We start from the raw sequence: 27,419 nt of genomic DNA, 5'->3' as shown, positions 1-27,419 counted from the left end.
TGGAACATTTGGGAATATTTAGGAAAAATAAAATCCCTCCTTGAATATGTTGGGAATATTTAGGGAAGGCAAAATCCACCCTTGAACATTTGGAATATTTAGGAAAGGTAAAATCCACCCATGAATATTTTGGAAATGTTTAGGAAAGGTAAAATCCATCCTTGCACATTTGGAATATTTAGGAAAGGTAAAATCAACCCTTAAAGATATGGGAATATCTAGGAAAAAATAAAATCCCTCCTTGAATATATTGGGAATATTTAGGAAAGGTAAAATCCACCCTGGAACATTTGGGAATATTTAGGAAAAATAAAATCCCTCCTTGAATATATAATTATTCAAATAATCCAGAAAAAATATTCAGAATAAATAATTCAGAAGAACTAACTGTGAGTAAATAATTCAGAAGAAATACTCCAGAATGAGTAATTCAGAATAAACAATCAAGAATAAACACCTCAGAAGAAAAAGTGATTCAGGAGAATTAATTAATTCAGAAATGCAAATGAGGTGACATCAGCAGGGTGCCCTGGCCATGAGGTCACACAGGAAATGCCCCAGCAGAAAATTACCTTTAATTTCAGCCTAATAAACCTCAAACCTCACTTAGCTAAGCCTCAACTAAAGAGGTTCCACAGGAAAATTCCTTTTTTTCTTCCTTCCCCTCTCCAAAGGGATCAGGACAGACAGAAAATGGGGAGGTTTTCCCTCAGAAAAACAGGAAAAGCTTCACCTCAGGAGGGATGAAGGAATTTTTACACAAGAAAAAATCGAGAAAAGCTTCACCTCAGGACAGTGGGAAGGAGTTTTTCCATAAGAAAAACAGAAAAAAGCTTCACCTCAGGACAAATTTAGGATTTTTTCCCTCAGAAAAAGAGGAAAAGTTTCACCTCAGGACAGTGGGAAGGAATTTTTCCCTCAGAAAAGCCTCACCTCAGAATGGATGAAGGAATTTTTCCCTCAGAAAAATGGGAAAAAGCTTCACCTCAGGACAAATTTAGGAGATTTTCCCTCAGAAAAGGAGGAAAAGCTTCACCTCAGGACAGTGGGAATGAGTTTTTCCCTCAGAAAAGCAGGAAAAGCTTCACCTCAGGACCAATTTAAGATTTTTTTCCCTCAGAAAAGGAGGAAAAGCTTCACCTCAGGACAAATTTAGGATTTTTTTCCCTCAGAAAATGAGGAAAAGCTTCACCTCAGGACCAATTTAGGATTTTTTTCCCTCAGAAAAGGAGGAAAAGCTTCACCTCAGGACTAATGTAGGACATTTTCCCTCAGAAAAAAAAAGGCGGGAAAAGCAGGAAAGTTTCACCTCAGTAGGGATGAAGGAGTTTTTCCCCAAGAAAATCAAGAAAAGCTTCACCTCAGGACCAATTTAGGATTTTTTTCCCTCAGAAAAGGAGGAAAAGCTTAATAAAAATATTAAAAATTGTGCTTTATGGCCAAAAACCACAATTAAAAAGGAGAATTGAACACAAAAAAAAAAAAAGTTTTTGAGAGTTCTCTGATTCTCAAAGGAAGTTGGGAACTGGTTTAGGTCAGCATTTGAAAAGAATTTAAATGAATATTTACATTTCAATAACTCCCAAATTTCAGCTTTTACATGGAAAGCATCTTTAAATATTTGGGTGCATTTTAATATGCCAAGAAAACATTGATTTTCAGGTGTTGTAAATTCATTTTTAGGTGCTGTAAATTCATTTTTAGGTGCTGTAAATTCATTTTTGGGTGCTGTAAATTCATTTTTGGGTGTTGGAAATTAATATTTAGGTGCTGTAAATTCAGTTCTGGGTGCTGTAAATTAATTTTTAGGTGCTGCAAATTGATTTTTAGGTGTTGTAAATTAGTTTTAATGTGCTGTAAATTCAGTTTTGGGTGCTGCAAATTCATTTTTAGGTGCTGTAAATTCAGTTTTGGGTGCTGCAAATTCATTTTTAGGTGCTGTAAATTCAGTTTTAGGTGCTGTAAATTCGTATTTAGGTGTTGTAAATTCATTTTTGGGTGTTGTAAATTGATTTTCAGGTGTTGTAAATTCATTTTTGGGTGCTATAAATTCATTTTTAGGTGCTGTAAATTCATTTTTGGGTGCTGTAAATTCATTTTTAGGTGCTGTAAATTCAGTTTTGGGTGCTGTAAATTAATTTTTAGGTGCTGTAAATTCATTTTTAGGTGCTGTAAATTAATTTTTAGGTGTTGTAAATTCATTTTTAGGTGTTGTAAATTCATTTTTAGGTGCTGCAAATTCGTTTTTAGGTGCTGTAAATTGATTTTTAGGTGCTGTAAATTCATTTTTAGGTGCTGTAAATTAATTTTTGGGTGTTGTAAATTCATTTTTAGGTGCTGTAAATTCATTTTTAGGTGCTGTAAATTGATTTTCAGGTGCTGTAAATTCACTTTTAGGTGCTGTAAATTCGTATTTAGGTGTTGTAAATTCAGTTTTGGGTGCTGCAAATTCATTTTTAGGTGCTGTAAATTCATTTTTAGGTGTTGTAAATTCAGTTTTGGGTGCTGTAAATTAATTTTTAGGTGCTGTAAATTGATTTTTGGCTGTTGTAAATTCACTTTTAGGTGCTGTAAATTCATTTTTAGGTGCTGTAAATTCATTTTTAGGTGTTGTAAATTGATTTTTGGGTGCTGTAAATTCATTTTCAGGTGCTGTAAATTGATTTTCGGGTGCTGTAAATTGATTTTCAGTACCTTGAAGTCGAGGCTGCTCAGGCTGACGGCGTCGTCGTCCTTCTCTCGGCGCTTCCTCTTCTGTGAGAATCCAAACACAATTTCGGGTTTGGCTCAGAAATGTCATTTTAAATACATTCATCTGGAGATATTCCCTTTTTTTAAATCCCCAGCTGAGTGTAAGAACTCAAAAATTCAAAGTTTTTAAATTAAATTAAAAAATTAATTTTTTTTTTGTTATTTAATGAAGTTTGGCACCTGGAAATGAAATTATTTCTCTTGAAGCTTCTCATCCCTTAATTCTGGTTGGGAATTGAGTTTTTATGTAGGAAATGATTTGGGATTTATTTAAAGTCATAAAATCCTGGAATGGTTTGGGTTAATTAAAAAGGGGTTTGAAAAATGATCCTGTTGCAAACCTGTCACTACCCCAGGGATCCTGAAGTTCTGGATTTATTTATTTTGTTATTTACTTTATTATTTATTTTATTTTATTTCATTTCATTTCATTTCATTTTACTTTACTTTATTTTATTTTACTTTATTTTATTTTTACTTTACTTTATTTTATTTTACTTTATTTTATTTTTACTTTATTTTATTTTACCTTATTTTATTTTACTTTATTTTATTTTATTTAATGTCATTTTTTTTATTTCATTTTATTTTACTTTATTTTATTTATTATTTTCTTTTTTTATTTTATTTTATTTTACTTTATTTTATTTTACTTTACTTTATTTTATTTTTACTTTATTTTATTTTACCTTATTTTATTTTACTTTATTTTATTTTTATTTTATTTTATTTTACTTTATTTTATTTTAATGTCATTTTTTAAATTTCATTTTATTTTACTTTATTTTATTTCATTTTATTTTCTTTTATTTTATTTTACTTTACTTTATTTCATTTTATTTTACTTTATTTTATTTCATTTTCTTTTCTTTTCTTTTACTTTATTTTATTTTACTTTAGTTTATTTTACTTTATTTTATTTCATTTTATTTTACTATATGTTATTTTACTTTATTTTATTTCATTTTCTTTTCTTTTCTTTTCTTTTCTTTTCTTTTCTTTTCTTTTCTTTTCTTTTACTTTATTTCATTTTATTTTACTTTATTTCATTTTACTTTATTTTATTGTATTTATTTCCAGTCCCCAAATTATATGAAAAAAATTCAATTTTTTGAAGTTATTAAAGGGGAAAAATCCCCTTCTCCCATCCCCACATTGTGTGGAAAAAATTCATTTTTCCCAAAGTTATTAAATGGGAAAATTCTCATTTTTCAGTCCCCAAATCCAATTGAAAAAATTAATTTTTCCCAAATTTATTAAAGTGGAAAATTCCCCTTCTCAGACCCCAAATTTGTGGAAAAAAAATAATTTTTCCCAAATTTATTAAAGTAAAAAATTCTCCTTTTTCCAGTCCCCAAATTGTGTGGAAAAATTTCATTTTTCCCAAATTTATTAAAGTAGAAAATTCCTTTTTTCTCCCAAATTATGGGAGAAAAATTTAAATATTTAATTATTATTTTTATTATTATATTAAATATAAAATATTATAATCCCAAAAAATTCCTTTCCCCAAAATTATGAAACCCTCAAAGCAAATTTAGGAATTTTATGCATCAGAAACTTCCAAAAAAAAAAAAGAAAATATTTTGGGATTTTAATTCCAAGCAGGGCTGAAAATGGAATTTGAAGGATTGTGAAGAAAACTCCAGAAAAATGGAAAATAATCCCAATAAAATTCTCATTTTTTGCTTCATTCCAGGATATTTTGATTTGGAAGGATCAGAAAAGTTTTTGGTGCTTTTTGCCCAAAATATTATTAAATTATTATTATTATTATTTATTATTAAACATAATATTTAATAATAATTTTAAATTTAAATTTTATTTTCATTTTATTTCCCCACTTCTGAAGTCAGAAATTTCAATGAGGTTTTTGGATCATTAAATCCACAAAAAATTCAATTTCCCAGGAAGAAATCCTCAAAAATTAAACTGAAATGTAATAAAATTAAATTAAGAGAAATTAAATTTAAATTAAGAGAAATAAATTAAATTAAGGGAAAAATTCCACGAGGAATTTTGATTTCACTCAGAGGATTTTACACCCAAACTGATTTAATTTTTTCTTAGAATTCTCTAGAATTCCCTAAAATTCTTAGAATTTTTAATTTCTTCCCAAGCCAGGTTTATTTTCCAGCTTTTTGGCATAAATTATCCCATGAAAAAGAGGATTTTTGGGGGAAAAATCCCTTTTAATTTGTGTTGTTGGAGCACAGAACTTTGATTTAAAAGAATAATTTTTAAATAATTTTTTAAAAGAATTTTTAAATTAAATTTTAATTAAATAAATGAATTGGAATAATTCAAACTTGGTTATTATTTAGAAAATTAATTATTACAGGGTGGAGCTTCCCTGTCTCCCACCAATAAAATCCTGATTATTTTGCATTTATGAAAGAAATAATTTTTATTTAAAATTTTAAATTTAATAATTATTTTAAATATAAAATATTCTTAAATTATTATTATTATTATTATTATTATTATTATTATTATTATTTTTAATAATAATTTTAAATTTAAATTTTAAATTTTATAATAATTTTAAATCTAAAATATTAAAGGATTATTATTATTATTATTAACTATAATATTTAATAATAATATTCAAGCTAAAATATTAAATTATTATTGTTGTTATTGTTGTTATTGTTATTATTATTATTATTGTTATTATTATTATTATTGTTATTATTATTATTATTATTATTAATAATAAATATAATATTTAATAAGAATTTTAAATTTAAATTTTATTTTCATTTTATTTCCCCACCTTGCCAGGGCTAAAATAAATCACAAAAATCAGGAATTCAGCAAGGAAAATATCCTGAATTTCCCTGAATTAACTCAGGAATTAATTCATGGAAAATGTTGATTTTCCTGCTTTTCCAGAGGGGTTTTCACATCTGGATTTTGATTTTCCTGCACATCTGGATTTTGATTTTCCAGCTGTTTCACTCACCAGGGTGAAATCCCAGTGTGGGCCTGGAGTCAGGAATGTGAAGGAGCTGCCTCTTCTCAGAGGGTACCTGGCAGCAGAAAAAGAAATTATTATTGTTATTGTTATTATTGTTATTATTGTTATTATTATTATTATACTGTCATTATTTTCCTATTGTTATTATTTTTACTATTGTTATTATTTTCCTATTATCAATTTCCTATTATTATTATTATTATTATTATTATTATTATTATTATTATTATCATCATCATCTTCTTATTCTCCTTCTATTTCCCCTATTTTTCTTTTCCTGTTATTATTATTTTCCTATTATCAATTTTCTATAATAATAATAATAATAATAATAATAATAATAATAATAATAATAATAATAATAATAATAATAATTATTATTATTATTATTATTATTATTACTATTTTCTACTACTTCTTCTTCTTTTCCTTCTATTTCCCCTATTTAGTTTTCCTATTTTTCTTTTCCTGTTATTATTATTTCCCTATTATCAATTTCCTTTTATTATTATTATTATTATTATTATTATTATTATTATCATCATCATCATCTTCTTCTCCTTCTATTTCCCCTATTTAGTTTTCCTATTTTTCTTTTCCTGTTATTATTATTTTCCTATTATCAATTTCCTATTATTATTATTACTATTATTATTATTGTTATTATTATTATTATTATTATTATTATTATCATCATCATCATCATCATCTTCTCCTTCTCCTATTTCCCCTATTTAGTTTTTCTATTTTTCTTTTCCTGTTATTATTATTTTCCTATTATCAATTTCCTATAATTATTATTATTATACTGTCATTATTTTCCTATTGTTATTATTTTTACTACTGTTATTATTTTCCTATTATCAATTTCCTATTATTATTATTATTTTTATTATTATTATCATCATCATCATCATCTTCCTCTCCTTCTCCTTCTATTTCCGCTATTTAGTTTTCCTATTTTTATTATTATTATTATTATTATTATTATTATTATTATTATCATCATCATCATCATCATCATCTTCCTCTCCTTCTCCTTCTATTTCCCCTATTTCGTTTTCCTATTTTTCTTTTCCTGTCATTATTATTTTCCTATTATCAATTCATTCCTATTATTATTATTATCATCATCATCATCATCATAATCTTATTCTTTTCCTTCTATTTCCCCTATTTAGTTTTCCTATTATTATTATTATTATTATTATTATTATTATTATTATACTGTCATTATTTTCCTATTGTTATAATTTTCCTATTATCAATTTCCTAATATTATTATTTTTTCTTCTTCTTCTTCTTCTATTATTTCCCCTATTTAGTTTTCCTATTTTTCTTTTCCTGTTATTATTATTTTCCTATTATCAATTCCTTATATTATATTATATATTATATTATTATTATTATTATTATTATTTATTATTATTATTTTTCTTCATCCTTCTTTTCTCCTTCTCCTATTTCCAATTTTCTCCTGTTTTTCTTTTCCTGTCTTATTATTTTCCTATTATCAATTTCTACTATTATTATTATTATTATTATTATTTTATTATTATATTATATATTATATATTATATTTTATCATCACCCTCATCCTTCTCTCTCCATTTCCCTATTTAGTTTTCCCATTTTTCTCTTCCTGTTATTATTATTTTCCTATTATCAATTTCCTATTATTATTATTATTATACTGTCATTATTTTCCTATTGTTATTATTTTTACTACTGTTATTATTTTCCTATTATCATTCTATATATTTTATTTTATTATTATTATTATTTATATTATATATTATTATTATTATTATTATTATTATTGTTATCTTATTATTTCATATCATCTTCTTCTTCTTCTCCTTCTCCTATTTCCCCTATTTAGTTTTCCTATTTTTCTTTTCCTGTTATTATTATTTTCCTATTATCAATTTCCTATTATTATTATCATCATCATCTTCCTCTCCTTCTCCTTCTATTTCCCCTATTTCCTTTTCCTATTTTTATTATTATTATTTTCCTGTTATTCCTTAATTCCTGCAGAATGGATGAATTCCGTGTTTTCCAGCAGCTCCAAGACAGGGAAAAATGGAGTTTTTTGGGAAGGAGGAAGCCAAAGGATTTGCCAGCATTCCTCACCCAAATTTGGAATTTATCCCAAGTAGGTCACAAAGTTTTTCCCACTTTTTTTGGGAGATTTCCTCTTTTTGTCTCTGGCATCTCCTCCTCTTCTTCATCCTGAGATCCCACAGGATTATGGAAAACCTGGGAATAACCAAGGGCTGGAAATCTGAATTTCAGGGATTTCATTCATTTAATTCCCAATTTTTGGGGAAGGAAAGTGTCTGATCCCAAATGGGCCACACAACTTTTTCCCACTTTTTTTGGGAGATTTCCTCTTTTTCTCTCTGGCATCTCCTCCTCTTCCTCATCCCAAGATCCCACGGGATTATGGAAAACCTGGGGCTGCAAATCCTCTGAATTTCAGGGATTTCACTCATTTAATTCCCAATTTTTGGGGCAGGAATGTGTCTGATCCCAAATGGGCCACACAACTTCTTCCCACTTTTTTTGGGGGGAGATTTCTCCCTTTTTTCCTCCTCTTTTTCATCCCAAAATCCCATGGGATTATGGAAAACCTGGGGCTGCAAATCCTCTGAATTTCAGGGATTTCACTCCCTTCATTCCCAAATTCTGGGGCAGGAATGTGTCTGATCCCAAATGGGACACACAACTGCCTGCACTCAGGATCCCACATGGATTCCCCACATGGATTCCTGCACTCAGGATTCCCCACATTGATTCCTGCATTTAGGATTCCTCACATGGATTCCCCACACGGATTCCTGCACTCAGGATTCCCCACATGGATTCCTGCACTCAGGATTCCCCACACGGATTCCCCACACGGATTCCCTCACTCAGGATTCCCTCACTCAGGATTCCCCACACAGATTCCCACACGGATTCCTGCATTTAGCATTCCCCACATGGATTCCCCACATGGATTCCTGCACTCAGGATTCCCCACATGGATTCCCCACATGGATTCCCCACACGGATTCCCCACACGGATTCCCCACATGGATTCCCCACATGGATTCCTGCACTCAGGATTCCCCACATGGATTCCTGCATTCAGGATTCCCCACATGGATTCCTTTACTCAGGATTCCCCACACGGATTCCCTCACTCAGGATTCCCCACATGGATTCCCCACACGGATTCCTGCACTCAGCATTCCCCACACGGATTCCCCACATGGATTCCCCACATGGATTCCCCACATGGATTCCCTCACTCAGCATTCCCCACACGGATTCCTGCACTCAGGGCTCCCCACATGGATTCCTGCACTCAGGATTCCCCACATGGATTCCTGCACTCAGGATTCCCCACATGGATTCCCCACACGGATTCCCTCACTCAGGATTCCCCACACGGATTCCTGCATTTAGCATTCCCCCACATGGATTCCCCACACGGATTCCCCACACGGATTCCCCACACGGATTCCTCCCATGGATTCCTCACTCAGGATTCCCCACATGGATTCCTGCATTTAGCATTCCCCATACAGATTGTGCACTCAGGATTCCCCACATGGATTCCTGCACTCAGGATTCCCCACACGGATTCCCCACATGGATTCCTGCACTCAGGATTCCCCACATGGATTCCCCACACAGATTCCCCACACGGATTCCCCACATGGATTCCCTCACTCAGGATTCCCCACATGGATTCCTGCACTCAGGATTCCCCACACGGATTCCCCACACGGATTCCTGCACTCAGGATTCACCCATGGATTTCTGCACTCAGGATTCCCCACACGGATTCCTGCATTTAGGATTCCCCACATGGATTCCTTTATTCAGGATTCCCCACATGGATTCCTGCACTCAGGATTCACCCATGGATTCCCCACACGGATTCCCCACATGGATTCCTGCACTCAGGATTCCCCACATGGATTCCTTTATTCAGGATTCCCCACATGGATTCCTGCACTCAGGATTCCCTCACTCAGGATTCCCCACACAGATTTCCCACATGGATTCCCCACACGGATTCCCTCACTCAGCATTCCCCCACATGGATTCCTGCATTTAGGATTCCCCACATGGATTCCCCACATGGATTCCCTCACTCAGGATTCCCTCACTCAGGATTCCCCACACAGATTCCCACACGGATTTCTGCATTCAGGGTTCCCCACACGGATTCCCCACATGGATTCCTGCATTTAGGATTCCCCACATGGATTCCTGCACTCAGGATTCCCCACATGGATTCCTGCACTCAGGATTCCCCACATGGATTCCCCACAGGGATTCTCCACATGGATTCCCTCACTCAGGATTCCCCACATGGATTTCTGCACTCAGGGTTCCCCACACGGATTCCCCACATGGATTCCCTCACTCAGCATTCCCCACACGGATTCCCTCACTCAGGATTCCCCACACGGATTCCCCACATGGATTCCCTCACTCAGGATTCCCACATGGATTTCCCACATGGATTCCCTCACTCAGGATTCCCCACACGGATTCCCCACACGGATTCCCTCACTCAGGATTCCCCACACGGATTCCTGCATTTAGCATTCCCCCACATGGATTCCCCACATGGATTCCCCACATGGATTCCTGCATTCAGGATTCCCCACATGGATTCCCCACATGGATTCCCCACATGGATTCCTGCATTCAGCATTCCCCACATGGATTCCCCACATGGATTCCCCACACAGATTCTCCACACGGATTCCCCACACGGATTCCCTCACTCAGGATTCCCCACATGGATTCCTGCATTTAGGATTCCCCACATGGATTCCCTCACTCAGGATTCCCTCACTCAGGATTCCCCACATGGATTCCTGCACTCAGGATTCCCCACACGGATTCCTGCACTCAGGATTCCCCACACGGATTCCTGCATTTAGGATTCCCCACACAGATTTCCCACATGGATTCCCGCACTCAGGATTCCCCACATGGATTCCCCACACGGATTCCCTCACTCAGGATTCCCCACATGGATTCCCCACACGGATTCCCCACACGGATTCCCCACATGGATTCTCCACACGGATTCCCTCACTCAGGATTCCCCACACGGATTCCTCCCATGGATTCCTGCACCCAGGGCTGACTGTGGATGCCCCAGGGACATCCCTGGCAGAGATTTGGCTCCAGCCCAGGTGAGTTGAAGGTCCTGGGTGCTGACCTGGAACCTCCTGGAAGTTTTCCCTGCCCAGATCAGCGTGAGGAGAAGCAGAGCTGAGCCCGGCTCCAAACACCCGTGATGGATTGAGCCCAGCCTGGCTGGAATATTTCAGGATCTGAGGAGAGCAAACAAAGCTGGGGTTGGGGCTGGGGTTCATGGCCCTGTTCAGGGGGACACCCCTGCGTGTCCCTGTCACCCAGGCGGGCCCAGGCTGTGTCAGGACAGGTCCTTGACAGAATTCCCTCACTCAGGATTCCCCACACGGATTCCCCACATGGATTCTCCACACAGATTCCCCGCATGGATTCCTCACTCAGGATTCCCCACATGGATTCCCCATGGATTCCCCACACGGATTCCCCACACGGATTCCCCCCATGGATTCCCCACACGGATTCCCACATGATCTCCACACAGTTCCCACATGGATTCTCCACACAGATTCCACATGGATTTCCCCACACGATTCCCCACAGGGATTCCCACACAGATTCCCGCATGATTCCTCACTCAGGATTCCCACATGGATTCCCCACACAGATTCCCCGCATGGATTCCCCACACAGATTCCCCACTCAGGATTCCCCACACGGATTCCCCACATGGATTCTCCACACGGATTCCCCACATGGATTTCTGCACTCAGGGTTTCCCACATGGATTCCTGCATTTTAGGATTCCCCACATGGATTCCCCACACGGATTCCCACTCAGGATTCCCCACACGATTCCCCACATGGATTTCCCCGGATCCCCACACGATTCCCACACGGATTCCTCACTCAGGATTCCCACACGATTCCCACATGATCCTCACATGGATTCCTGCATTTTAGGATTCCCCACATGGATTCCCCACACGGATTCCCCTGACAGAATTCCTGCTGTGTTTGGGGCAGGATGAGCAGCCACTCTCTGCTCACCTGATTAGCACAAAGTGTTAATCAGGCCAGGCTGAGTCATACCTCACCGTGATTAAGGACTTCAGGGTCATGAGGAGGCACAAAAATAAAGTTTGCAGATGTAAAACATCGAGGCAAAACAAATCCCTCCAAACCCGGGCCAACCTTGCAGAGGAAAGAACAAACATTTCTGTTTTGGTACCCTCTGTTTGCTTCAAGAAATGAAATGTTCCAGGCTTTTCCCCAGCAAGGGATGGCACTGCCAAGAGAAAACTCTGTTCAAACACAGATTGCCATGCTGATGATCCACGGGGAATATTTTTAACCTTCACAGAGACAATTCCAGGTGGATTTTCAAGTTTGAAAAGAGATTTTCAAGTTAGAAAAGTCTCCCCAATCCTGAGAGAAAAGCCCTGAAGGCAAAACCAGCTCTGAAGGCAAAAACCTGTTTGGCAACATAGCAGAGGAGGAGATGTGGCCCCAATAATCTTAATAGAGGAAGTGTGGGTAATTAATAGATAAGGGATTGATAAGGCAGCTGATTGTTTGGCTTTGGGAGCAGAGTAGGAAATTCTCATTGTTCCCAAATTCCCTGGGCAAACAGGATCCCATGGCAGCACTTGGCCATATTTGTCCAGGGAATGATTTACCCACAAAAACACCCTCACATCTTAAAGCTATTTGTCACAAAAAAAGCAAATTTTTCTATCAACTCTTACATTGTTAATCTTTCACTGCTTTTCTTCACCAGACGCAGGTTGGGGGGTTTTGTACACTGGTTTTTGTTGTTGGGGAGAAAAGCCATAAATGAGATTTTGGGGTCAGCAGGAATGCATGCAAAGAGCTCCCAACAGTAAATTCCCATTAATGTCATTTTTCTCCTTTTTCCTATAAATCAGCCCTGCTCACTCAGCACAGCCTGCTCCCTTTTTTCCCTTCTTTTTGATGACTTCTCCAGAAATGCTTTGATCTGGCAGGACTCTGAATTTTTTTGCAAGTTCCAAAATAAATTCTCCAGGCTGGGCAGCAATTTTGTGTTTCCTTCCCCTCTGACTTCCAACCTCCTTTTTTTTCTGTGCAGGGAATTGGAGATTTCTGTGCCGGGAATTGGAGATTTCTCTGTTGGGAATTGGAGATTTTTGTGCTGAGAATTGGAGATTTCTGTGCAGGGAATTGGAGAATTCTGTGCAGGGAATTGGAGATTTCTGTGGTGGGAATTGGAGATTTCTGTGCCGGGAATTGGAGATTTCTGTGGGCGGGGAATTGGAGATTTCTGTGGTGGGAATTGGAGATTTCTGGGCTGAGAATTGGAGATTTCTGTGCTGGGAATTGGAGATTTCTGTGCCAGGAATTGGAGATTTCTGTGGTGGGAATTGGAGATTTCTGTGGTGGGAATTGGAGATTTCTGTGGTGGGAATTGGAGATTTCTGTGCAGGGAATTGGAGATTTCTGTGCTGAGAATTGGAGATTTCTGTGCTGGGAATTGGAGATTTCTGTGGTGGGAATTGGAGATTTCTGTGCTGAGAATTGGAGATTTCTGGGCTGGGAATTGGAGATTTCTGTGCAGGGAATTGGAGATTTCTGTGCAGGGAATTGGAGATTTCTGTGGTGGGAATTGGAGATTTCTGTGCTGAGAATTGGAGATTTCTGTGCTGAGAATTGGAGATTTCTGTGGTGGGAATTGGAGATTTCTGTGCTGGGAATTGGAGATTTCTGTGCTGGGAATTGGAGATTTCTGTGGTGGGAATTGGAGATTTCTGTGCAGGGAATTGGAGATTTCTGGGCTGAAAATTGGAGATTTCTGTGCTGGGAATTGGAGATTTCTGGGCTGAGAATTGGAGATTTCTGGGCTGGGAATTGGAGATTTCTGTGCAGGGAATTGGAGATTTCTGGGCTGAGAATTGGAGATTTCTGTGCTGGGAATTGGAGATTTCTGTGCTGAGAATTGGAGATTTCTGTGCTGGGAATTGGAGATTTCTGTGCAGGGAATTGGAGATTTCTGTGCTGGGAATTGGAGATTTCTGTGGTGGGAATTGGAGATTTCTGGGCTGAGAATTGGAGATTTCTGTGGTGGGAATTGGAGATTTCTGTGGTGGGAATTGGAGATTTCTGTGCTGAGAATTGGAGATTTCTGTGCTGGGAATTGGAGATTTCTGTGGTGGGAATTGGAGATTTCTGTGCTGAGAATTGGAGATTTCTGTGCAGGGAATTGGAGATTTCTGTGGTGGGAATTGGAGATTTCTGTGGTGGGAATTGGAGATTTCTGTGCTGAGAATTGGAGATTTCTGTGCTGGGAATTGGAGATTTCTGTGCTGGGAATTGGAGATTTCTGTGGTGGGAATTGGAGATTTCTGTGGTGGGAATTGGAGATTTCTGTGCTGAGAATTGGAGATTTCTGTGCTGAGAATTGGAGATTTCTGTGGTGGAATTGGAGATTTCTGTGCAGGGAATTGGAGATTTCTGTGCAGGGAATTGGAGATTTCTGTGGTGGAATTGGAGATTTCTGTGCTGGGAATTGGAGATTTCTGTGCAGGGAATTGGAGATTTCTGTGGTGGGAATTGGAGATTTCTGTGTCGGGAATTGGAGATTTCTGTGCAGGGAATTGGAAATTTCTGTGCTGAGAATTGGAGATTTCTGTGCTGAGAATTGGAGATTTCTGTGGTGGGAATTGGAGATTTCTGTGCAGGGAATTGGAGATTTCTGTGGTGGGAATTGGAGATTTCTGTGGTGGGAATTGGAGATTTCTGTGGTGGGAATTGGAGATTTCTGGGCTGAGAATTGGAGATTTCTGTGCTGGGAATTGGAGATTTCTGTGGTGGGAATTGGAGATTTCTGTGGTGGGAATTGGAGATTTCTGTGCTGGGAATTGGAGATTTCTGTGCTGGGAATTGGAGATTTCTGTGCTGAGAATTGGAGATTTCTGTGCTGGGAATTGGAGATTTCTGTGCAGGGAATTGGAGATTTCTGTGGTGGGAATTGGAGATTTCTGTGCAGGGAATTGGAGATTTCTGTGCAGGGAATTGGAGATTTCTGTGGTGGGAATTGGAGATTTCTGTGGTGGGAATTGGAGATTTCTGTGGTGGGAATTGGAGATTTCTGTGCTGAGAATTGGAGATTTCTGTGCTGAGAATTGGAGATTTCTGTGGTGGGAATTGGAGATTTCTGTGCAGGGAATTGGAGATTTCTGTGGTGGGAATTGGAGATTTCTGTGGTGGGAATTGGAGATTTCTGTGCTGAGAATTGGAGATTTCTGGGGTGGGAATTGGAGATTTCTGTGCAGGGAATTGGAGATTTCTGTGGTGGGAATTGGAGATTTCTGTGCAGGGAATTGGAGATTTCTGTGGTGGGAATTGGAGATTTCTGTGCTGAGAATTGGAGATTTCTGTGCTGGGAATTGGAGATTTCTGTGGTGGGAATTGGAGATTTCTGTGCTGGGAATTGGAGATTTCTGTGCAGGGAATTGGAGGTTTCTGTGGTGGGAATTGGAGATTTCTGTGGTGGAACTGGAGATTCCTGTACAGGGAATTGGAGATTTCTGTGCAGGGAATTGGAGATTTCTGTGCTGAGAATTGGAGATTTCTGTGTTGGGAATTGGAGATTTCTGTGCTGGGAATTGGAGATTTCTGTGGTGGGAATTGGAGATTTCTGTGGTGGAATTGGAGATTTCTGTGCTGGGAATTGGAGATTTCTGTGCTGGGAATTGGAGATTTCTGTGCAGGGAATTGGAGATTTCTGTGGTGGGAATTGGAGATTTCTGTGCAGGGAATTGGAGATTTCTGTGGTGGGAATTGGAGATTTCTGTGCTGGGAATTGGAGATTTCTGTGGTGGGAATTGGAGATTTCTGTGCTGAGAATTGGAGATTTCTGTGCTGGGAATTGGAGATTTCTGTGCTGGGAATTGGAGATTTCTGTGCTGGGAATTGGAGATTTCTGTGCTGGGAATTGGAGATTTCTGTGCAGGGAATTGGAGATTTCTGTGCAGGGAATTGGAGAATTTTGCTCCTCAGCATCCACACAATGTCTGTCTCTGCTGCAGGAGCAGCCCTGGCTCTGCCCAAGAGATTCAGATCCCAAAAGTTCCCAAAGCTGAATCCCCTAAAAGGTCTCAAAGCTGGATCCCAAAGCTGGATCCCAAAGCTGGATCCCCAATTCCCAAAGCTGGATCCCAAAGCTGGATCCCCAATTCCCACAGCTGGATCCCACAGCTGGATCCCCAGTTCCCACAGCTGGATCCCAAAGCTCCAAAGCTGGATCCCAAAGCTGGATCCCACAGCTGGATCCCCAATTCCCACAGCTGGATCCCCAGTTCCCACAGCTGGATCCCAAAGCTGGACCCCCAGTTCCCACAGCTGGATCCCAAAGCTGGATCCCCAATTTGATCAGGTTTGACCCAAAATCTCCTTGTGAGGATGAAAATCTTGGATATTTTTGGTAATTTGCCCATGGAAGTTTTGGAGGCAGGAACAGATAAAGCATTAATTAAAAAAAAAAATTAAAAATAAATAATTTTTAAATTTATTTTAAATAAAAATAAATTTAAAAAAAACCTATCAAGGATTTAAAAATGCAGAGTTTGAGGCTGGAAGTTTTGGAGGCAGGAACAGATAAAGCATTAATTTAAAAAAAAATTAAAAATAAATAATTTTTTAATTTATTTTAAATAAAAATAAATTTAAAAAATTAAAAATAAATTTAAAAAAAAAATCAAGGATTTAAAAATGCAGAGTTTGAGGCTGGAAGTTTTGGAGGCAGGAACAGATAAAGCATTAATTAAAAAAAAATTATTTATTTTAAATACAAATAAATAAAAAAATTAAAAATAAATTTAAAAAAAAAATCAAGGATTTAAAAATGCAGAGTTTGAGGCTGGAAGTTTTGGAGGCAGGAACAGATAAAGCATTAATTAAAAAAAAAATTAAAAATAAATAATTTTTTTTTTATTTTAAATAAAAATAATTTTGATTTAATGAATTTTTTAAGAGAGGAGAAAGAAAACCGTGATTGAAGCTCCCTCAGCTCCAGCTCGGGTTCAGGAGAACATTCCTGGGCAGGGAGCAGGAAAATGAATGAGTTTGCTCCAAAGATTATTCACAAATATGCAAAAAAATCTGAATTAAAGGGAGCAGCAGCTCAGAGGCGCCCCCTGGCGTGGGGCAGTGACAGCGCAGGGAGAGAATCAGCCAAAAATCAGAATTCAGCTGAGAAACAGTGGGGTTGGAGGGGATCAGAAATAGCCAGGGAATCAGAAATATCCAAGGAAATCAGAAATATCCAAGGAAATCAGAAATATCCAGGGAAATCAGAAATATCCAAGGAAATCAGAAATAGCCAAGGAAATCAGCAATATCCAAGGAATTCAGCAATATCCAAGGAAATCAGAAATGTCCAAGGAATTCAGAATCCAAGGGAATCTGCAATATCCAAGGAATTCAGCAATATCCAAGGAAATCAGCAATATCCAAGGAAATCAGAAACATCCAAGGAATTCAGAAATAGCCAAGGAAATCAGAAATAGCCAAGGAAATCAGCAATATCCAAGGAATTCAGAAATATCCAAGGAAATCAGAAACATCCAAGGAATTCAGAAATAGTCAATGAAATCAGTATCCATAGAATTCAGCAATATCCAGGGAAATCAGAAATATCCAAGGAAATCAGAAATAGCCAAGGAAATCAGAAATATCCAAGGAATTCAGAAATAGCCAGGGAAATCAGAAATATCCAAGGAAATCAGAAACATCCAAGGAAATCAGAAATATCCAAGGAAATCAGAAATGTCCAAGGAAATCAGAAATGTCCAAGGAAATCAGAAATATCCAAGGAAATCAGCAATAGCCAAGGAATTCAGTATCCAAGGGAATCTGCAATATCCAAGGAATTCAGCAATATCCAAGGAATTCAGAAATAGCCAAGGAAATCAGAAATATCCAAGGAATTCAGCAATAGCCAAGGAAATCAGAAATATCCAAGGAATTCAGAAATAGCCAAGGAAATCAGCAATATCCAAGGAATTCAGAAATAGCCAAGGAAATCAGAAATAGTCAAGGAATTCAGCAATATCCAAGGGAATCAGCAATATCCAGGGAAATCTGTACTATCCCAAGGAATTCAGTATCCAAGGGACTCTGCAATATCCAAGGAAATCAGCAATATCCAAGGAAATCAGAAATATCCAAGGAATTCAGAAATGTCCAAGGAATTCAGAAATAGCCAAGGAATTCAGCAATATCCAGGGAAATCAGAAATAGCCAAGGAAATCAGAAATGTCCAAGGAATTCAGCAATATCCAAGGAAATCAGAAATAGCCAAGGAATTCAGAAATAGCCAAGGAAATCTGCACTATCCCAAGGAATTCAGTATCCAAGGGACTCTGCAATATCCAAGGAATTCAGCAATAGCCAGGGAAATCAGAAATATCCAAGGAATTCAGAAATATCCAAGGAAATCAGCAATATCCAGGGAATTCAGAAATATCCAGGGAAATCAGAAATATCCAAGGAATTCAGACACATCCAAGGAATTCAGAAATAGTCAAGGAAATCAGTATCCATGGAATTCAGCAATATCCAGGGAAATCAGAAATGTCCAAGGAAATCAGAAATAGCCAAGGAATTCAGAAATATCCAAGGAATTCAGCAATATCCAGGGAAATCAGAAACATCCAAGGAATTCAGAAATAGTCAAGGAATTCAGCAATATCCAGGGAAATCAGAAATATCCAAGGAAATCAGAAACATCCAAGGAATTCAGAAATATCCAAGGAAATCAGAAATATCCAAGGAAATCAGAAACAGCCAAGGAAATCAGAAATATCCAAGGAATTCAGAAATAGCCAAGGAATTCAGCAATATCCAGGGAAATCAGAAATATCCAAGGAATTCAGAAATATCCAAGGAAATCAGAAATATCCAACCGTACAAAGTCCCACGGAACAAATGTCATTTGTGAAGGAACCTGAGCGCAGCTCACTAATTAATGAAATAATTAATTAATAGTTTCTAGCGCTCTGGGCAATGTTTTTCCAGCAGTTCAGGATGAAACGATCTGGGCTTGGAAAGGATCCTTAAAAATTCCTTCAATTCTGTGGGCAGGGAATGGAATATTGAATGGAATATTGAATGGAATATTGAATGGGATTTTATTTAATGGAATATTTAATGGGATATTTAATGGAATATTTAATGGGATATTGAATGGGATATTTAATGGGATATTGAATGGCATATTTACTGGAATATTTAATGGGATATTTAATGGAATATTTAATGGAATATTTAATGGAATATTTAATGGAATATTTAATGGAATATTTAATGGAATATTTAATGGAATATTGAATGGGATATTGAATGGGATATTTAATGGGATATTGAATGGGATATTTAATGGGATATTGAATGGAATATTTAATAGAGTATTTACTGGAATATTTAATGGAATATTTAATGGGATATTGAATGGAATATTGAATGGGATATTGAATGGAATATTTAATGGAATATTTAATGGAATATTGAATGGAATATTTAATGGAATATTTAATGGAATATTGAATGGAATATTTAATGGAATATTGAATGGGATATTGAATGGGATATTGAATGGAATATTTAATGGAATATTTAATGGAATATTGAATGGGATATTGAATGGAATATTTAATGGGATATTGAATGGAATATTTAATGGGATTTTATTTAATGGAATATTGAATGGAATATTTAATGGAATATTTAATGGGATATTTAATGGGATATTGAATGGGATATTGAATGGAATATTTAATGGGATATTGAATGGGATATTTAATGGGATTTTATTTAATGGGATATTGAATGGAATATTTAATGGAATATTTAATGGGATATTTAATGGAGTATTTAATGGGATTTTATTTAATGGGATTTTATTTAATGGGATATTTAATGGGATTTTATTTAATGGGAATATTGAATGGAATATTGAATGGAATATTGAATGGGATATTGAATGGAATATTGAATGGGATATTGAATGGGATATTGAATGGAATATTGAATGGAATATTTAATGGAATATTTAATGGGATATTTAATGGGATATTGAATGGGATATTGAATGGAATATTGAATGGAATATTGAATGGAATATTGAATGGGATATTGAATGGAATATTTAATGGGATATTGAATGGAATATTTAATGGGATATTTAATGGGATATTGAATGGAATATTTAATGGAATATTTAATGGAATATTTAATGGAATATTTAATGGAATATTTAATGGAATATTGAATGGGATATTGAATGGGATATTGAATGGGATATTGAATGGGATATTGAATGGGATATTTACTGGAATATTTAATGGAATATTTACTGGAATATTGAATGGAATATTGACAGGTCTAAATCCATTCCTTGGTATTTTAATTTCAATTTTGCAGCTTGGTTGGTTCAGCTGTGGAACTTCAGCTGAGAAACAGAAGTAAAAGTTCAGCAAAGGGCAAGTGTGGGATTTAAAAATATTGAAATTTAAAAATATTGAAATTTAAAAATATTGAAATTTAAAAATATTTCAATGTAAAAATATTTCAATTTAAAAATATTTCAAACCAGGTTGGACAGGGCTTGGAGTGCCCATGCTAAGGGTGGGGATAAAATGAGCTTTTAGGGCCTTAAAATCCTTTGGGATTTATTTTATTGGTCCTTTGGGATTTGATTGGTTTTTTGAGATTTTATTGGTCCTTTGGGATTTATTTTATTGGTCCTTTGGGATTTCATTGGTCCTTTGGGATTTCATTGGTCCTGTGGGATTTCATTGATCCTTTGGGATTTTATTGATCCTGTGGGATTTTATTGATCCTTTGGGATTTCATTGGTCCTTTGGGATTTTATTGATCCTGTGGGATTTTATTGGTCCTGTGGGATTTCATTGATCCTTTGGGATTTTATTGATCCTGTGGGATTTCATTGATCCTTTGGGATTTTATTGATCCTTTGGGATTTTATTGGTTTTTTGAGATTTTATTGGTCCCTTGGGATTTATTTTATTGGTCCTGTGGGATTTCATTGGTCCTTTGGGATTTTATTGATCTTTTGGGATTTTATTGATCCTTTGGGATTTCATTGATCCTTTGGGATTTTATTGATCCTTTGGGATTTATTTTATTGGTCCTTTGGGATTTTATTGAACTTTTGGGATTTTATTGATCCTGTGGGATTTCATTGGTCCTTTGGGATTTTATTGATCCTTTGGGATTTTATTGATCCTTTGGGATTTATTTTATTGGTCCTTTGGGATTTTATTGATCCTTTGGGATTTTATTGGTCCTTTGGGATTTATTTTATTGATCCTTTGGGATTTTATTGGTTTTTTGGGATTTTATTGGTTCTTTGGAATTTCATTGATCCTTTGGGATTTATTTTATTGATCCTTTGGGATTTCATTGATCCTTTCATTCCATTGTTCCTTTGGGATTTTATTGATCCTGTGGGATTTCATTGATCCTTTGGGATTTCATTGATCCTTTGGGATTTATTTTATTGTTCCTTTGGGATTTCATTGATCCTTTGGGATTTCATTGATCCTTTGGGATTTCATTGTTCCTTTGGGATTTCATTGATCCTTTGGGATTTCATTGATCCTTTGGGATTTATTTTATTGGTCCTTTGGGATTTTATTGGTCCTTTGGGATTTTATTGATCATTTAGGATTTCATTGATCCTTTGGGATTTCATTGATCCTTTGGGATTTCATTGGTCCTTTGGGATTTTATTGGTCCTTTAGGATTTCATTGGTCCCTTGGGATTTTCCAACCCAAATCTTCCTGTGAGTCCATAAACATTAATTCAGTGAAAAAAAAAAAAATCCCCTTGAAGTATTACGGAATTAATTCCTTTCAGCCTTGCTCTGTTTGGCTGGATAAAACGAAATCGATGGAAATTATTGGAAATGTGAAATATTTCACCCAAAGCAGGAGTGAAATCCCAACGGTGGGGTTGGATTGAAAGGAAAATCTGATTCCCAATGCAGGGGTGACACCTAGAGGGAAAGGAAGGATTTCTTTCTTTCTTTCTTTCTCGAGGAAGGGAATGAAAAAGGAATTTTGTAAAGCCCAGAAGCGGCTCTGGAGCCCTTTGGTTCATCCTCTGGAAGGAAAAAACAACAAAAAGCAAAACCAGAGGGAAAAGGGAGAATCCCGAGGGCTCTGCAAACCCTGAGAGCTCCAGAATCCCGTTTAACCCTTTCCTGAGCTCCATTTTTGGGGTTTTTTTAAAGCTTTTCTTTTCCTCTCGGAGGGAACTGTGGTGTTGTTCATCCACGGAATTTCCTGCTCCAACCTGCAGAACTCGGCCTGGGGTTGTTCCTCCACCTCCACCTGGATTTGCAATTCCAATTCCAAAGAGATTTTTGGCTCCGTGCCTTTTTTCTGTTGTTTGTTCTGGGTTTTCTTTGGCTTCACCAAAATAAAGGGGAGCAGAGAAGCTCCCACATGGGAGCTTGTGGGACTTGTAAATGTGATTTGTTTGATATTCTCAAAGCATAAATCCTTTTTCTTGCGACCTTTTTGACAAGCACAAGGCGCTGGAATTATTATATAAGCAAGAAAACTGACACCCCCATGGCGGGAGTTGCCATGGGGATAACTTAACTGGCAGGGCTAGACGGGGGTGGGAGTGGGCAGAACCATTTCCATTAAACAGGGGGATACAATACATAAAATGGCGGAGTACTACGCAAAATGGGGGAGCAATTAAATAAATTAACCAAACGTCCAGTGAGGAGGAAACAATATACATATATGGGTAGGAGAGAGAGGAGAAATTATATAAGAAAGAAATATATATATATAATCAAGAAAACTGACACCCCCATGGCGGGAGTTGCCATGGGGATAACTTAACTGGCAGGGCTAGACGGGGGGGGGGAGGGCAGAACCATTTCCATTAAACAGGGGAAACAATACATAAAATGGCGGAGTACTACACAAAATGAGGGAGCAATTAAATAAACTAACCGAACGCCCAGTGAGGAGGAAACAATTACATATATGGGTAGGAGAGGGAGGAGAAATTATATAACCAAGAAAACTGACACCCCCATGGCGGGAGTTGCCATGGGGATACCTTAACTGGCAGGGCTAGGCGGGATGGGCGAGGGCAGAACCATTTCCATTAAACAGGGGGAAACAATACATAAAATGGCAGAGTACTACGCAAAATGGGGGAGCAATGAAATAAACTAACTGAACACTCAGTGAGGAGGAACCAATTACATATATGGGTAGGAGGGGGAGGAGAAATAATATAACCAAGAAATATATATATATAAGCAAGAAAACTGACACCCCCATGGCGGGAGTTGCCACGGGGATAACTTAACTGGCAGGGCTAGACAGGGCAGGGGGGAGGGCAGAACCATTTCCATTAAACAGGGGGAAACAATACATAAAATGGTGGAGTACCACACAAAATGGTGGAGCAATTAAATAAACTAACCAAACGCCCAGAGAGGAGGAAACAATTACATATATGGGTAGGAGGGGGAGGAGAAATTATATAACCAAGAAATATATATATATAGGCAAGAAAACTGACACCCCCATGGCGGGAGTTGCCATGGGGATAACTTAACTGGCAGGGCTAGACGGGGGGAGGGGAGGGCAGAACCATTTCCATTAAACAGGGGGAAACAATACATAAAATGGCGGAGTACCACACAAAATGGGGGAGCAATTAAATAAACTAACTGAACGCCCAGTGAGGAGGAAACAATTACATATATGGGTAGGAGAGGGAGGAGAAATGATATAACCAAGAAATATATATATATAAGCAAGAAAACTGACACCCCCATGGCGGGAGTTGCCATGGGGATAACTTAACTGGCAGGGCTAGACGGGGCAGGGGGGAGGGCAGAACCATTTCCATTAAACAGGGGGAAACAATACATAAAATGGCGGAGTACTACACAAAATGCGGAGCAATTAAATAAACTAACCGAACGCCCAGTGAGGAGGAAACAATTACATATATATGGGTAGGAGAGGGAGGAGAAATGATATAACCAAGAAAATGGCGGGAGCTGCCATGGGGATAACTTAACTGGCAGGGCTAGACGGTAGGGAGGGGAGGGCAGAACCATTTCCATTTAACAGGGGGATACAATACATAAAATGGCGGAGGACCACACAAAATGGGGGAGCAATTAAATAAACTAACCAAAAGCCCAGGGAGGAGGAAACAATATACATATATGGGTAGGAGAGGGAGGAGAAATTATATAACGAAGAAATATATATATGTAAAACCAAGAAAACTGACACCCCCATGGCGGGAGTTGCCATGGAGATAAGTTAACTGGCAGGGCTAGACGGGGCAGGGGGGAGGGCAGAACCATTTCCATTAAACAGGGGGAAACAATACATAAAATGGCGGAGTACTACACAAAATGCGGAGCAATTAAATAAACTAACCGAACGCCCAGTGAGGAGGAAACAATTACATATATGGGTAGGAGAGGGAGGAGAAATTATATAACGAAGAAATATATATATGTATAACCAAGAAAACTGACACCCCCATGGCGGGAGTTGCCATGGGGATAACTTAACTGGCAGGGCTAGACGGGAGGGGCGAGGGCAGAACCATTTCCATTAAACAGGGGGAAACAATACATAAAATGGCGGAGTACCACACAAAATGGGGGAGCAATTAAATAAACTAACCAAATGCACTACAACAAGGAACCCCAAAGAAAATTGCTGTGATCAATAATCTAAATATTATTATTACTATTATTTGGTTATTTTTATTACTTTTATTAATTTATTAATATTATTTTATTATTAATACTTATTAATTAATCATATATTATTAAAAATAAGAGTTTTTAATTCTCAAATATTAATTACTGTATCAATATTGATTACTGTTTCAATTTTTATCAGCACCAATCACTCACAGGCTGCTCTTGAAAAAAAAAAAAACAAACCAAACCCACTGGGAATTGGAGCCTTTGAATATTTCCTGCAAACTTGGAGCTTCCAATGATGCTCAAAAGCTGCATTTTAATCGCCACCTTCTTCAGGGCAGGAAAAACTTGCAGTTTGGGTTGTGGTAAATAGATATAATTGGTGCTGAAAAAAATTGAAACAGTAATTAATATTTGAAAATAATAAAATAGTTGATAGTTAAAATGCCAAAGAAGAGAGGGAAAGGAGGGGCTCCACCCACCCCCCTTCCCAGCAGATGTTCTCAAGGAGCACAGGGAAGAAGCTGAAGATACAGTTGCTAAAAATGACCAAGAACCTGGTTGGGTCCAAGAAAATGCTAATTATAAGGGATTTATTGCCTTGATATGCAGATGCAGTGATACGTTAGCCTTGGCTTACATTGTACTGGCTTGGTGCACATGTGTAACCCAAAGGGGAATTAAAGGACAACGAGGAAGAGGAGAGGTCTTCATCCAAAACGACCCCCAAAGACCAAACCCAGTGGTGGCACATGCGGGGTAAAGGTGGTGATGAGGGCAGAGACAGAAAAGTGATGAACTGAAAATGGGAGGAGATGGCACTGACACATGGCATGTAAGGGGTGACTGTCACTGGGCAGGCTGGTACGGGAAGTGGCAAGGGTCAAGAACCCTGCCCTCCGTACCCGCGGTTGGTTTTGCTTATGTGCTGTTATTGGAACCAAATTATCCCTGATTTATATATATATTTTTTAATTATTTTCATTAAAATTGTTACTACTTTTAATATTGTTTGGTTCTTTTTAATGATGGGATAATTGGGCAAACATAGCAATAATAAAACAGTTCATAGTTAAAAGTTGTAATGGCAAAGAAGAGAGGGAAAGGAGGGGCTCCACCCGCTCCCCTTCCCAGCAGATGCTCTCAAGGACCACAGGAAAGAAGCTGAAGATACAGTTGCTAAAAATGACCAAGAACCTGGTTGGGTCCAAGAAAATGCTAATTATAAAGGACTTATTGCTTTGATATGTAGATGCAGTGATACGTTAGTCTTGGCTTACATTGTACTGGCTTGGTGCCCATGTGTAACCCAAAGGTGAATTAAAGGACAATGAGGAAGAGGAGAGGTCTTCATCCAAAACGACCCCCAAAGACTTGTGCAACGCATGCATGGTAAAGGTGGTGATGAGGGCGGAGACAAAAAAGTGACAAACTGAAAATAGGCAGAGATGGCACTGACACATGGCATGTAAGGGGTGACTGTCACTGGGCAGGCTGGTACGGGAAGCGGCAAGGGTCAAGAACCCTGCCCTCCGTACCCGCGGTTGTTTTTGCTCATGCGCTATTATTGGAACCAAATTATCCCTGATTTATAGATATATATTTTAAATTATTTCATTAAAATTGTTACTACTTTTAATATTGTTTGGTTCTTTTTAATGATGGGATAATTGGGCAAACATAACAGGTCCAAGAAAATGCTAATTATAAAGGATATTATTGCTTTGATATGCAGATGCAGTGATACGTTAGCCTTGGCTTACACTGTACTGGCTTGGTGCACATGTGTAACCCAAAGGTGAATTAAAGGACAATGAAGAAGAGGAGAGGTCTTCATCCAAAACGACCCCCAAAGACCAAACCCAGTGGTGGCACATGCGTGGTAAAGGTGGTGATGAGGGCGGAGACAGAAAAGTGATGAACTGAAAATGGGAGGAGATGGCACTGACACATGGCATGTAAGGGGTGACTGTCACTGGGCAGGCTGGTACGGGAAGTGGCAAGGGTCAAGAACCCTGCCCTCCGTACCCGCGGTTGGTTTTGCTTATGTGCTGTTATTGGAACCAAATTATCCCTGATTTATATATATATATATATTAATTATTTCATTCAAATTGTTACTACTTTTAATATTGTTTGGTTCTTTTTAATGATGGGATAATTGGGCAAACATAGCAATAATAAAACAGTTCATAGTTAAAAGTTGTAATGCCAAAGAAGAGAGGGAAAGGAGGGGCTCCACCCACCCCCCCCTTCCCAGCAGATGCTCTCAAGGACCACAGGAAAGAAGCTGAAGATACAGTTGCTAAAAATGACCAAGAAACTGGTTGGGTCCAAGAAAAAGCTAATTATAAAGGACTTATTGCTTTGATATGCAGATGCAGATACGTTAGTGTTGGCTTACATTGTACTGGCTTGGTGCCCATGTGTAACCCAAAGGTGAATTAAAGGCCAACGAGGAAGACTCCAGGGCCTTCTTCAGTGACGACCCCCAAAGACCAAACCCAGTGGTGGCGCACGCGTGGTAAAGGTGGTGATGAAGGCGGAGACAGAAAAGTGATGAACCGAAAATGGGAGGGGATGGCACTGACACATGGCATGTAAGGGGTGACTGTCACTGGGCAGGCTGGTACGGGAAGTGGCAAGGGTCAAGAACCCTGCCCTCCGTACCCCGCGGTTGGTTTTGCTTATGTGCTGTTATTGGAACCAAATTATCCCTGATTTATATATATATATATATTTAATTATTTCATTCAAATTGTTACTACTTTTAATATTGTTTGGTTCTTTTTAATGATGGGATAATTGGG

General features: G+C 37.5%; 1 protein-coding gene across 1 annotated transcript in view; it reads right to left on the bottom strand.

Annotated features, from left to right (window-relative positions):
- Window positions 1–27,419, bottom strand: part of NET1 (neuroepithelial cell transforming 1) — a 74,870-nt gene that overhangs the window by 35,585 nt on the left and 11,866 nt on the right. The window contains exons 2-3 of the mRNA XM_064733264.1: window positions 5,717–5,783; window positions 2,695–2,754 (exon numbers count right to left, since the gene is read on the bottom strand). Of these exons, the coding sequence (XP_064589334.1) occupies window positions 2,695–2,754; window positions 5,717–5,783 (127 nt within the window). The remainder of the gene's footprint in view (window positions 1–2,694; window positions 2,755–5,716; window positions 5,784–27,419) is intronic.

This window comes from Zonotrichia leucophrys, chromosome 1A (assembly GCF_028769735.1).
Source record: "Zonotrichia leucophrys gambelii isolate GWCS_2022_RI chromosome 1A, RI_Zleu_2.0, whole genome shotgun sequence".
Classification (NCBI taxonomy): Eukaryota; Metazoa; Chordata; class Aves; order Passeriformes; family Passerellidae; genus Zonotrichia; species Zonotrichia leucophrys.
The sequence above is the reverse complement of the archived record's forward strand: the minus strand, read 5'-3'. Positions and strand labels throughout refer to the sequence as shown.